Source organism: Heliconius melpomene, chromosome 11 (genome assembly GCF_056956725.1).
Source record: "Heliconius melpomene rosina isolate 202511_hmr_F chromosome 11, ASM5695672v1, whole genome shotgun sequence".
Taxonomy (NCBI): Eukaryota; Metazoa; Arthropoda; class Insecta; order Lepidoptera; family Nymphalidae; genus Heliconius; species Heliconius melpomene.
The window spans coordinates 12,315,005-12,329,117 of NC_140399.1; the positions used below are offsets into that span (position 1 = coordinate 12,315,005).

Consider the following 14,113-nt stretch of genomic DNA (forward strand, 5'->3'; position numbering starts at 1 on the left):
ATCATTATTGCGACACAATGAACACCTATATATTGACATGATATTACTTTTATTATTGAGAACTAGTGAAATTACTTTACTATTATTTAAGGACGTTTTATGATAATACGATTTGTTAAGCTGAGTACTAGGATATTGATTTTTATTACTGACGATATTTTTGTGCATAGCGTTGTCTTGTTTCCTATGCGACGACTCTAATGAAATAAATTTAGCTTCTAAATACTGCAAATATTCTTTTAGGGATGGCAATTCGCGCGGGTTATTTACCGTTTGCATATCCTATATCTTATAAAACAAAGTCGCTTTTCGTGTCTGTCTGTTGTTTCTAACTCTTCTTCTTCTAAACCACCCAACGGATTTTGTTGCGGTTTTCACCATTAGGTCGAGTATTTTTCGTAGAAGGTTTATATATAGTTTATTATTTGTACATTCTTATGTAAATTAACATAAATATGATAAATATGAATAAAGTCCTACCCGTTGAGACACTTTCGCGCATGCGCTGCTTTAATGGTAAGTACTACATGAAAAAAATGTACTAGAGTATTGTTCCTCTTAATAATATCTACAAAAAAGTCTGCGACGGCATATTCGTATCTTTTAAGAATAACGTGTAGTGATCATTTTTCTGTCTAAAAATAATAATTTCAATATTTTTTTTATTGTGAGGGATATTTTTCCATAATGGTATTAATCCTTATCCTTTAAAATACTTTATTAATTTTGTACCCACAACCCACACAATACAACAACACAACAACCCACGGGCACAATGTACCCGCAGCTAATTTTAGGTCCTCATCCCATCTTTTCGAAGGTCTTCCTCTTTTTCTCTTACCCTCTCTTGGGTACCATTCTGCCACCTGTTTTGCCCATTTGTTGGTTTTGTTTCTGATTAGATGCCCTGCCCATTTCAATTTCAGCTTTTTAATTTTGTAAGATACTTCTACAGTCTTTGTTTTCTGGCGAATAACATTAATTTTAACTTTGTCCTTTCTCTTGATATTAAGCATGCTCCTTTCCATGTTGCGCTGACATACTTGAAGTTTTTGTACATTTTGTAATTTTAAAGCCCATGTTTGACATCCGTAAGTCATAGTAGGAAGTATAAGTAAAGTAAAGTATTTTGCTATTTCATTCCTATCTACTGGTTTTTGTTGCCTTTTACTATGTCTCAGTAATATTAGATCTCTTGCTTTCCCTCCTATTTTATCTTTTGCTGATTTTGTTACATGGACATCATTTTCAACTGATTTTAGTTGGTTCTCCAAGATATCATATTTTTCTTGTATTGTATGAATTTGTTGAATTTTATCTTGTAGTGTAAGTTCCAGAGAAGACAAGACTGTGTCTGGTAGTGGTAGTTCCACTATTCCTCTAGTGCTCGCCAAAAGTTTTCTAGATTGCTTTACATTGGTAGTTGATAGTGTTCCACGAAGCATACGGTGATCTGTGTTAAATTCTAGTTGGTTTATAGTACCTACATCAATAAATAGCTTTGGTTTGTTTGTGATTATGAAGTCAATTTCGTTCTTGACTCTTCCATTTGGTGATATCCACGTCCATTTCCTGCTGTTTTTTTTATTGAAATAACTATTCATGACCCTTAAGTTGAATTCCTGGACAAATTCTATTAGCCTTTGACAGTTGTTATTTCGCTTTCCAAATGAATAAGGTCCCAGACAGTAGTCTTCATTTTTATTCCTTTTACCTATTTGGGCGTTTAGGTCTCCCATTATTATTACTGTTTTGTATACTTGTTCCATTGCTTGCTTTAATTTTTGGTAGAATAGGTCTTTTTGTTCTTCTTCAGCATGTTCTGTTGGAGCGTATACCTGAACTATTGAAATAGGTTGCTTATGTTCGGGTAACTTAATATTTAAAATTGCTATTCTATCTGAAATCCTATATCTTATAAAACAAAGTCGCTTTTCGTGTCTGTCTGAACTTTCTAACTCTTCTTCTTCTAAACCACCCAACGAATTTTTATGCGGTTTTCACCATTAGGTCGAGTATTTCTCAGGGAAGGTTTATATATAGTTTATTATTTGTACATTCTTATGTAAATTAACATAAATACGATAAATGTGTCTAAAGTCCTACCCATTGGGACACTTTCGCGCATGCGCTGCTTTAATGGTAAGTACTACATGAAAATAATGTACTGGAGTATTGTTCCTCTTAATAAGATCTACAAAAAAGTCCGCGACAGCATATTTTTATCTTTTAAGGATAACGTGTAGTGATCATATTTCTGTCTAAAAATAGCAATTTCAATATATTTTTTATTGTGAGGGATATTTTTCCATAATGGTATTAATCCTTATCCTTTAAAATACTTTATTAATTTTCTACGTTAAACTAAGATAAAATTTGCTTTTTACACTATTTCGAAATTGCGAATAGTTTTAGAGAAAAACGCATTTAATTGTTGACACATCTCGCCGTTGACTCATCAGCTGTGCCGACTTAAGTTTTACTTATCCCTTACTCTCAGCATATAAATAAGTATATTAGTTATGTTGGCCATTTAATGTAGATCAAAACTGTCTTTTACTGTTTTTTCATTTTAATAAGTACTTTAGAAGTTGTTACAATATCAAAACATCCTTGCTGCGAAACGCGCTCCGCGACGTTTTGCTTATACAAGCGCGTCATGAGCAGTCATCGGTGGTTCCGTGGTAGAATGCTCGCCTGCCACGCGGGCGGCCCGGGTTCGATTCCCGGCCAATGCATTCTATTTAATTTTCCTCACAGGCAGCCACATAGTGCTTGCTTTTCATCAGGGACAGAATACCCTCTTCAGCATTAACCACAAGCTCGAAAAAAAAACCCGCCCGCTATAGAGGCATAGCAACGAAGATTTAGATGCGTTTGCACGTATTGGATGATTGGAGTTGAATGTATTATTTCAGCGCGATATATTTGGTTTCATATTTTTTGTAGTAGTTATTAGTATGAAGGCTTTTGTTTATAATTTCTTCCGTTTAAAAATAGTAAATATATATGTATAGTAAATATATTTTAATAAGTACTTAAAAAGATTAGTAGCACAGATTTAAAATTACGGTACCTACTAAAAAATCCTTGCCGAGTAAAACAATTGGAAAATCCTTATTGGAACTACGAAAATGCGGGTTGCATTAGAGTTTAATTAATTTTCACATTATCTTAAGTGCTTTGCAAACATAAATTATATGAATAATCCAGTAGTAAAAGCGGGCGAAGCCGCAAGGGGGTCGCTAGTACCAATAATATCCTGGATATATTATTTTTAAGATGTTTTTTTATTATAAAACCAATTCCATACAGTCCTGGAGTAATGTTTTTAAAGTAGAATATATAGTTATCATATTCCTGTATTTGTTCTTCTGATCTTCGTATTTCAGATAAACCTATAATATCCCACTTTATCCGTTGTAATGCAAAATCTAGCTCGTATAATCTTTCTTATGTTTTTAATGACCTTGTGTTCAATGTTGCAATGAAAATATTGTTATTGTTATTTTTACAGTTACTTTTTTTAGTTTTGATTCCCAGTGTAGGGTCTTTTGAGGGGTAATGGTCTCTAACCCCACGGTGACCAACCGGCTTGGGGAGATTTTCTTTTAATTGGAGGTTTTTGTTGTTTATTTTTGCTTGATTACCGGTGTCTAGTGATTCCTACATATTAGGAGTTGTTTTTTCAGTTAGGGAGTGTGATCGGGAACGCATGTAGGCAAATGGATCTGTTCGTAGAAGTTTAGCAGGAGCTATTATAGTTTTTACTTTTTCTTGTTGTTGTAGGTTCCCACCGGGAGATGTTGAGTTGTCTCTTTTCCTTTTCTCATTTTCCCTAGATTTTACTATTAGTTTGTTATTCCATATGTAGGCCTCGTTTCCCTTCTTCCTTTCTTCCTTTAGCTGTGGTAGTAATTCTTTGCGCTTCTGTATGGTTTCTTTGGAAAAATCTTCTGTTATATAAATGTCCTCAGTAACTTTTTTCTTGTTTCTCATTACTTCAGCTTTCTTGTTGTAACTAGTAAAAGAGATCAGCACTGGTCTCACTTTGTCTATTTTATTTTTTCCAATTCTATGCATTTTATTAATATCGTATTTTTCTATATTAACATCTACTTTTTGAAAAACTGCTTAATATTATTGTATAATTGTAAATAATTCGTTTCGGATTCCCTCATCCCATGTATTATAATGTTATTCTTTTTGTTCATATCTTCCAATGTAGTCACTTTTTTATTGAGTACTTCAATTTCTATCTTAAGATTCTGATTTTCTTCTATTAATGGTTTAATTCTCTCATCAATAGATAACATAATTTTATCCGTATTAGCAGTAATAAGATTAGCTTGTTTCTCCATTTCTTGCTTCATCATGCTATATAATGTTGACATTGACATTTCTTCCGACATATTGTTTTAGATTCGTCAACCGGAACTTATGTTGGTAATCTTGACGCTGTCAATTATTAACCACCGGAACCGGATCCCATTAATATACTACCTTCGTTTAAATACGATAAATTCGTTAGGAGCGTATCCTGAGCGAGTTATCAAATATATAAAAAAAAAAAAAATTCTCATATATATCAGGGAAGCGGATTATTTAATAGTTGCCAGTTGTCAAAACCAGATGGCGTTGCCTGTCACTCTGACGTGACACCGATCAATGACAATCAGAAATGGGATCGGAACAAGCTCCGGTCCCAACCACCTTATTCTGCGACATATATAAAAATGTTATAATCGCTGGGAGCGTATCCTAAGCGAGTTAACGAATAACAATGGATAAATCTGCGTGGGACTTTCTTTTGGCTTCTTTTGACAATTGCAGGCGAATACTCGGAAGAATTAGACACAAGGATTCGAAGACAATTTCAAAGCCTCCTGGCAGGAAAAGTGTTTCAAACACGGAATATCGGAGGTTCATTTTCTCAATCCTGGAGGAGTGAGGATAAAAGAATTGTGGATTTGCTGCTTATTCATGGTTACTGCCATCGCTGTGAACGTCATAACATTTAGCAATGGGCTCCATAGTATTTAGCAATCACGGGATCTTCTGTATGGCCTCTTCGGCAAAAGTTCTAGCCAGTCACCTTATCTTAGTTGCCTTAAGAGGGACTCGGGCTATTACTTGACATAAGGTATGTCCAACTATTTAAAGTGCATTTATCCGTACATTAGAATTTAAAAAAGCTCGGTACTATTTTAATGCTCTCAATTGTACGGGAGGGGGGCAGTTATAAGGAGGCTGCCTCTGAGCGTATCGGAGGCAGTGGCTGATGGTTTGGGCTCCGTAGGCCCTTCCCGGCTTAATCGCGGGAATGCATCTAGCCATTTACCTCCATGCCACCAATAATCCTTTTCCAAGATTATTTGAAGCAGTTAAACCTTCGTCAACCGTACATGCATCAAAAAAATTGAGAAGCATGCGTTGAGTATGAAACTCTAGCACGTTTAATTATACATTAGCAATTGTCAAGTATCAGTGCATACCGGATATCGGAAGTATGGAGTGAGAACCCGCCGACGGGTAACACAAGCCCAGAACTTAGTACAAGGGTGTTGCATGATTGTTAATAATTTTATTTAAATGTAACCGTATTCTCCTGTATACATGGTGTTAAGAAATACGGAGGCTGCCTATGGGTATATCGGAAACGGGTGTAGATGGTTTGGGGGCTCTGAAAACTCTTTTCGACTTAATAATGAGCATTCTCCATATCGTCTCTGGCTTTATCCAATAAGAATTTTCAAGCGGTTCGAGAAAGCAAGGATAGAAAATGGTTCGACTCACGTTCTACAACTGATAAGGCAAACCAATAGGATATGGATGGTTGAGTAATGGATAAAAAGAAGCAATGTGTCAAAACTAAATTAAAAAACTGACTAAAATAGCGGGTTCAAGTATTATAAAAAGTCGCCGAAAGTTTCTTTGGGATAATTTGGCATTACCCTCGTGCAAGTGAGTGCACATCCCCGCGAGTGCCGCGGCAAAAGTATTTTATAGCTGACGTACTATATAATAGATACCGTACATCCCTGTGGTGCATTCGAGTAGCCATCAGAATTGAAGCTGATGTAGTGGAAGAAATCTATAATCCATCTAGAAGAAAAGAATCCAGCTAGAAAATGCGACGGCGACTGATGTTAGTATTTGGAAAAAGAAGTAAAATTTGCATCTAGCAAGAGTAAGAAGCAGGAGAAGGAGGAAAAGAAGGCAGCTAAATAATTCAGAAGGCAAATCAAGACCAAATTAAAGTCGCCAGTTGAGCGGCTTATTACTGAAGTTGTTAGATATGAAAAAAAATATGAAATGCGAGAATTACAGACGACAACCTTTTATTACTAAGTTGTTGGATACCATAAAGTATGATAATCAATAATACTGCAAAAAAGACTATCAAGAAGTTTCATTCGTTTTTTGTAACTTTGGTTCCAAAGCTGGGGAAAGCTAATGAAAATAATCGTCTTCATGGGACATGAGGGCTGTGTAAAGGTAGTTACATATATACCTTGGCGATATCCACGTGCGTAACGTAGATATTCCGCCGCATATTGCCATGAGTTTTGCATAAACTGAACCTGGCTAGCGAGGTGTACACGTAGTCACAACTCCAATATGGCAGAGACCATGTTGGATGTCTACGACATCATTAAGTCCGGGGAAGTCGGACGTTTAAATTGAGTACATCTGTATTTAAATCGTATATTTTGACACTGTGAAGTTGCTCCTAAAAGCGAATTTCAGAAAGTGAACTATGGTAGTTCTAAAATACAGCTAAGAAGCGATAATTGAAATATCATAAAATTGATAACTTTATATGTAAATGTATAGTAGTATCAATTACTTATAACTTTATTACACTTCGAAGAATGATATAATCATTAGTCGGCCTGAATTTTGTTGAAAAACTAATGAGCTCATAAACTCGCATTTTCTAACGCATCGTATATCAAATCCAGTTTGCTTCAAAACTGTACCTAAGTAGCAGATAGGACATTCATATCATGAATTGTCGGTCTGGTTGCGGATCGGGTAAGCATTCATTGATGCTTTTGTGAAGTTGTAATACTCAAAGTATATGATAATGAAATCAAGTCTTAAATTTTACAAATGCGTTCAAAGGTTTGACCAGTATAAGAATATATTATTGGGCTAAGTACATAATATTTTATAGAGCATTCTATTAAATACTCTAGTGTTATAAATATGTTGTACTAATGGCATCAATTACAAGGTAAAAATTAACTTGGGTAACTACTTCATCATCATCATCATCAGCCTGTCCTCGTCCACTGCTGGACGTGGGCCTCTCCAATGGCGCGCCGCTGGGCTCGATCTTCGGCTCTCTGCATTCGGCCGTTGCCGCCACCTTGCGGACATCGTCACCCCATCTAGCGGGAAGACGTCTTTAATTACGCTTGTCAAGGCGTGGTGTCCACTCTAGAACGCGTCTACTTACTATAAATTTATTATAGTTGTTAAAAAAGGAAGTATGGAGTTGGTTGCCGGTTCTATCTACGACCCGCTGTCTGAGCCGGAGATGGTTTCCAATAGACCGGACGACATTTTCATTGTCATTTCGATCCTGCTCGTACTTCTAACATCATATTTCGTTTAGAAATATTTTGGTGAAACAGGTGACCTGTCGAAAATTACGCTCTAGAGACGGTGGTGTCATCCTAAGAAAAATGTTTTTCTAGGTTAGGAAAACTAGCTAGACCACCGGAAACAGGCTACAAAAGGTAACAATTTTGTTGTGTAACTTAGAGGTGAGGCTACGCAAGGGCTTCATGAATAATAATGAATACTTATATAATAATAATAATAATAATAAATCTTTATTTCGGACATCCATAATCCATATAAAATTTTGTTAGTATACATTTGCTTAATCTACGTTAGTAATTGATATTATTTATTATTTATAGTTTTGTTTGTATTAACATGGATATTATTCCAGTGCCTCCATAGCGGGCCTTCCATTTTACATGCCAATGTGCTGAGGAGAGTGTTAGTGCTGCTCGTGAATCTACCTATTACAGAAGCGACCCGCTTCCGAATGATTGCGTAAAAATCATCAACACCTGCCTCTGCAAACATCGTTGACGCACTGCAATGACGAGGCCTCCCTAGCACCGCCCTCAGCACATTGTTGTACTGGACACGCAAGGCGTTGTAGCTTCGCCGAGTAAAGTTAGACCACAGGCTGCAAGTGTAAAAAGATAGGCAGTAGGCTCGAAATAGGGCTAACTTTACTTGTAATGTACAATGTGTGAATCTACGCGCTAACATGTTTCCTCTAACTGACAACGCCCTGCGCTCCCGCTCCATATCACTATCGTCAATCAGACGTTCGGTTACAATGTGGCCGAGGTATTTGTACTCAGGTACTTGCTTAAGCGGAACACCATTTAATTCGAAATTTGGCTTATAATTAGTATTTTTTATATTTCCTCTAAACAAAAGAAAGACGCTCTTTTTACTATTGTACCTGAGCCCATTCACCTCCGCCCATTCTTCACAAATTTTCAGTAATTTTTTAAGCCCACTGACTGACGGACTCAATAAAACCATATCATCTGCATAACTTATATTGTTTATGGAAATGCCATCGACTGAACACCCTACTCCAGCTCTGTTCAGTTTCTCAATTAGTGGGTCTATGTACAAATTAAATAGCCTAGGTGATGTAAGGCCCCCCTGTCTTACCCCACACTTCAATTTGTACGGGTCACTAAACGCATTACCCCACTTAACTATATTTGTCTGATTATTATACCAATATTTAAATAGGTCAATTAAGTGAGAATTTAGACTAGAGCGTGATTTCAACTTCTTCCACAGTATTTCATATGGTACGAGATCGAAAGCTTTAGACAAGTCCAAAAAACAGGCAAATACTGGCGTTTTCCGCTCAGTATAGTACTGAACTGTCTGCTTGAGGCACAATATCGCACTTTCAGTTGAAAGTTTAGGCCTAAAACCAAATTGTGCATCGTGTAATTTAAGTGCTTTATTTAAACGAGCATCAAGCAGACCGTCCAGCACCTTAGCAGTGATTGTGGCTAAAGATATCGGCCTGTAATTCGCCCTATCTGCCGCGTCACCTGTTCTATTTTTCATAATAGGTACTACAACTGTTCGTAACATATCATCTGGGAGATATCTATGTCTACAGCAGAGATTATACAATAACTTGAGGACACTGGGGAGATGTACACCAGCGTACCTCAAATGCTCAATACTCAAGCCATCGTGACCTGGTGATTTTCCCCTTTTAGAACCCTGCAATACTTTATTAATCTCATTAAGAGTAAAAATAAACAAGTCTTTATCACTGTTCACGATGTCTTTAGTGTCACTCTTACATAAGACATTATTTGGTTTTATTGCAAATTCATTCCTAAACATATTCGCTATATTTTCAAAGCCGCTAATTCCCCCCACCTCCACGGCCCGACTCGGCCGTGCATTCAGTCCATTAGTAAAGCGCCAAAATTTACCGAAGTTCTTAGTTTTATATGCTGTTGCCAGTATATCCATTTTAATTTGCTGTTCTTTATCCTGACACCATTTAAGTTTATTTTTAAAGGCTTTACGCGCGTAATGCATTTTTTCATAAAACATTCCATAGGTTGGCTTACCCGCCCATACCCAAGACTGAAAGCATTGCCGAGCCGCTACATGAAATGGCCTTACATGTTTGTTCCACCCTGTAACATATTTTTTCTTATTGTTTAGAACTGTTTTGTAACTGGCTATAGCTGCCTCCTGCAATATACTAATTATATCTCTATATAATTTATTAATCACTATAAACAGGTAATTAAATTATTATCAAAAGAAGTGAGCACGTCTAGCTTTATTATTTTGACGGTTATGCGAGCTTACTTTCCTACTCATGCTTATCAGCGAGTTGCGGATCATCTTTTAAAATTTGTTTGTATGCAAATTATAAGTAAATCTAATAATTGAAGTTAGATTATTTTGGCTCAGCTTCCGGCAGAGCGATTATTAATTGAATTAAAAAATTAAGCAATTAACAATTTGCTTATAAATAAAACAATGTTACTCATGTTTTTTGTGGTTTTACAGATCAATTTATCTGAATGTATCAGAATCAGTTTATACAATCATTCTGATTTAGATCACATAGCGTCGTGCGTGGTCACCAGGAGTTATAAACACGTCTCTCACAGCATCGTCACATCCCAAATAATAGTACAAGTTTTACATAACAATAAAACTTGTATTATTGTGGAGAGACGATGCACAGCATCATTTTAAGGCTCCTGGTGAGAATCTGCTATGACGTAAGAAGCGTAGTGTCGCCTATTATACGTTCCGGCGCCCTACCACCTGAGACCACGTGACTTCCGGCGATCGCTGATTAGTCGAAGACAGCAACCGGAAGTGAAAATCATTGGATAATCAAAGGGAAGTATACAGCGCCCTCTCACAGATGCTGTGCATCGTCTCTCCACAATAATACAAGTTTTATTGTTATGCAAAACTTGTACTAATGTTAATTTATTACAAGTAGGTGATGTAATATGGGACAAAGTAAAACCGTAGACGATCGTTTTCAATTTCTCAATTTTATAGTTACGTTTATATAACAAAAAAATGGCCAACTGGGCCAATATATCAAAAATTCAAGACCAAAAAGACCTTTATTTCAATGTTATACCTGGAGGTATAATATTGAAATAAAGGTCTTTTTTTTCACGTGGACGTGATCTTGAGACAAATGATATTGACAAACGCACAGATGGATAGGAAAGTGATACTACAAGGCCTGGACATAGCAAGATAGCCAAAGGGAACTTGGTAACCTAGTGTTAAGTCACTGTTTTCCCATTCACCCAGACACTTACGTTCCCTACTTTTCACCGAATTTTGGAAGTATTGTGTGCTAAATGGTGAAACTAAACGCCGCGCTTTGCGGCGTTAATGAAAATATTAAATATTTCTGTCATGTTTGCTGTCGCATATTTGTGCTCCTGCGGCAATATTGGTCTCAAAATGACTTAATTTTAATTTTCCCTTTAAAGTAGATTGACTATGCGTCATAAAACATCGTTCGTGACCCTACATTAGATAGCTGAATTTTAATTTAACGTTATATTACATTCAGTCGCTACGCTCCCATAGGAATTAAAAAAAAATTAAAAGCTTAAAGAAAAAATACAGCCAAATTAAATGCAGAGAAGGCTGACGAGGGACCTCTACGGCCCTCTGGTGTCGCAATCTAATTGTGAGACTTTCTTCCACACAATTTATATAAAAAATGAGTGCAGGATTAAACAGACACTGCAAAATTTTGTACTTATTTTATTATTTAATTTTTTAGCATTCGGTTTTTCTCTTCTTTATAACCCAGAAGCCTTTTGCGACAAACAAAGATGGTACATAGCTTTTCTATACATATTTTCCCTTTTTGTTAATATTGTGTTGTCCTTGTTTAAGGAAGACTTATATATTTAGTTTTGTATATTTTCTTGACTACATGCTTGAATAATTAAAAAACCAATTAATTGTGAGTCAGTCTAACCTATTGAGGGTTTCGTACCAGTTTCAGGTTTGTAAATCGACGGGATATACAATTTATGAAAGTTGATAAACTTAAGTTTGCAGTCGTTTTGTATGATGATGTACTACAATTATAAATTTGTATAATTTTTTCTATGAAGTATTTATAGTTTTCAGTTTTCAGATTTTGTTTCCTTTATTTATACTGTAATTTTCATAACTGCTACTATAATGCATAAATATTCGTATCTTTCGCTTAGCTAGATTTCAGCTTAAAACCTTCACGTGATTATACGGTAAACGGTCTTGACAGAAAAATATAATGGTTTAATTTTTTTTATTTGAGGTACGTAATCCTAAAAACAACTAGTTGTACAGACATAAAGCCATTATTATTTATAAACATAGCAAATTATGTTACAAAATTAATGTTAATTTTATGCTCATTATATCATAAAAGAAAATTTTAATTATACTACCAGAAAGAGATTTGGGGAAAAAGTCAGGACGTAGTACAAAATTTATAATGGTTTGTAAATACGGTAACAAATAAGATAATGTAGACTTAACAAGATAATCTTTTTTTTTTTTTTTTTTTTATTTTATTTTTTTTTTTTTTTATGGAAGAAGGACAAGGCAAACGAGCGTTCGGGTCACCTGATGATGATCACCGCCGCCCACGACCCCGTGCAGCACCGGAGGAGCTACAGGTGCGTTGCCGGCCTTTAAGGTGGAGATAGACGCGCTTTTTGAAGGTACCCATATCGTACCGACCTGGAAACACTGCCGCGGGTAGGCCATTCCACAGTTCGGTGGCGCGTGGAAGGAAATTTCTACGAAACCGCACAGTAGTGGAGTGCCACGTATCCAGGTGGTGTGGATGGTATTTAAGTTTGTGACGTACTGTGCGGTTGGAAAATTCGGCGGCAGGTAACAGGTCGAACAGTTCTTCAGAACACTCACCATGAAAAATGCGATAGAGAACGCACAGCGAGGAGACGTTTCTACGCAGAGCCAAAGTGTCAAGCCTTTCACAGCTTACTGGGTCCTTAATGATTCGAACAGCTCTACGTTGTATGCGATCAAATGGGTCAAGCTGATACTGGGGTGCACCAGCCCAGAGATGAGAACAGTACTCCATGTGTGGCCGAACCTGGGCCCTATATAGGGCCAATCGGTGTTTTGGTGTGAAGTACCGTCTCGCTCTATTGATGACCCCCAGTTTCTTCGAGGCCAACTTGGCCTTGCTTTCCAGATGATCGCGATACTGGCAGTCACTCGAAACATTAAGGCCCAATATGCTGATACTGGGCGCGGCTAAAAGGGGAGTATTCTGAAAGACTGGCGATACGATAAATGGGGTTTTTTTAGTGGTTAACGCGCAAACCTGTGTCTTCAGGGGGTTAAATTGGACCAGGTTCTTTTCACCCCATGAAGAGACAATCTCGAGGGACGCCTCAACAGAAGACACAAGTTTATTTCGGTACTGTTCAGCGTTTTCCCGAGAAAGACTTGCGCGGCCGGAGTAAACAGCGTCCACCGTGCTGTCATCTGCATAGCAATGAATGCTAGAATCTTCCAGCATGTCATTGATATGCAGAAGAAACAGCGTGGGGGACAGCACGCAGCCTTGGGGAACGCCAGCGTTCACGGGCATATGATTGGAGCAAAAACCGTCGACAACGACCTTGATGCTGCGCCCAGTGAGAAAGCTGGCGATCCACCTGCATAAGTTCTCGGGAAGCCCATAGGATGGAAGTTTGGCAAGAAGCGCTCCATGCCACACTCGATCAAAGGCCTTCGCCACGTCCAAACTAACTGCCTGGCCCTCTCCCTTGCTTTCAATAGCCGCAGCCCAACGGTGGGTAAGGTAAACCAGAAGATCACCGGTTGAGCGACCATGGTGGAAGCCATATTGACGGTCATTAATCAATCGGTGATCCTCTAGATAAACCAAGAGCTGGCTATTGATGATGCTCTCCATGACTTTTGAGAGTAGGGAGGTGATGGCAATAGGCCTGTAGTTAGATGGATCGGATCCATCGCCCTTCTTCGGGATCGGGTGGATAAGAGCGCTCTTCCATGAATCTGGACTACGCCGACTGAGTAAGAGTGCCGAAACAAACGCGTTAGCACCGGTGTCAGCTCAGGAGCACAAGAACGAAGCACTAAGGGGGAGATGCCATCTGGTCCGCTCGACTTATGGATGTCCAAAAAGGACTGAGCTCGCCTTACAGCTTTTTGGTTGAACTTAACCTCAGGCATTGAGCTCTGGCACCGCGGGATGGTCGGTGGCGTTGATCCTTGGTCATCCAAAGTCGAGTTCGAGGCAAAGAGAGCGCCCAGGAGATCGGCTTTCTCCTTCGCCGTATGGACCAAGATGTCATTCCCCCTGTGCAAAGGCGGAAGCGAAGGCTGGCTGAAGTTGAGGAGTGCCGCCTTTGAGAGCGCCCAAAACTGGTGAGTTCCGGACGGGTAGCTCTCAAGCTTCTCGCCGATTTTGGCGATATGCTGGGACCTTGCTTTGGCAATTTGCCGCTTAAAGGACCTAGAGGCCCGGTTATACTCTCTTTTT

At 37.9% G+C, this 14,113-nt stretch overlaps 1 protein-coding gene across 1 annotated transcript; it reads right to left on the bottom strand.

The window, feature by feature from the left end:
* Nucleotides 1–707: 707 nt before the first annotated feature.
* On the bottom strand, nucleotides 708–1,739 carry LOC146534996 (uncharacterized). Its single transcript, XM_085192457.1, has one exon. It carries the CDS (start codon nucleotides 1,737–1,739, stop codon nucleotides 708–710), a length of 1,032 nt encoding a protein of 343 aa, XP_085048583.1.
* Nucleotides 1,740–14,113: the final 12,374 nt, after the last annotated feature.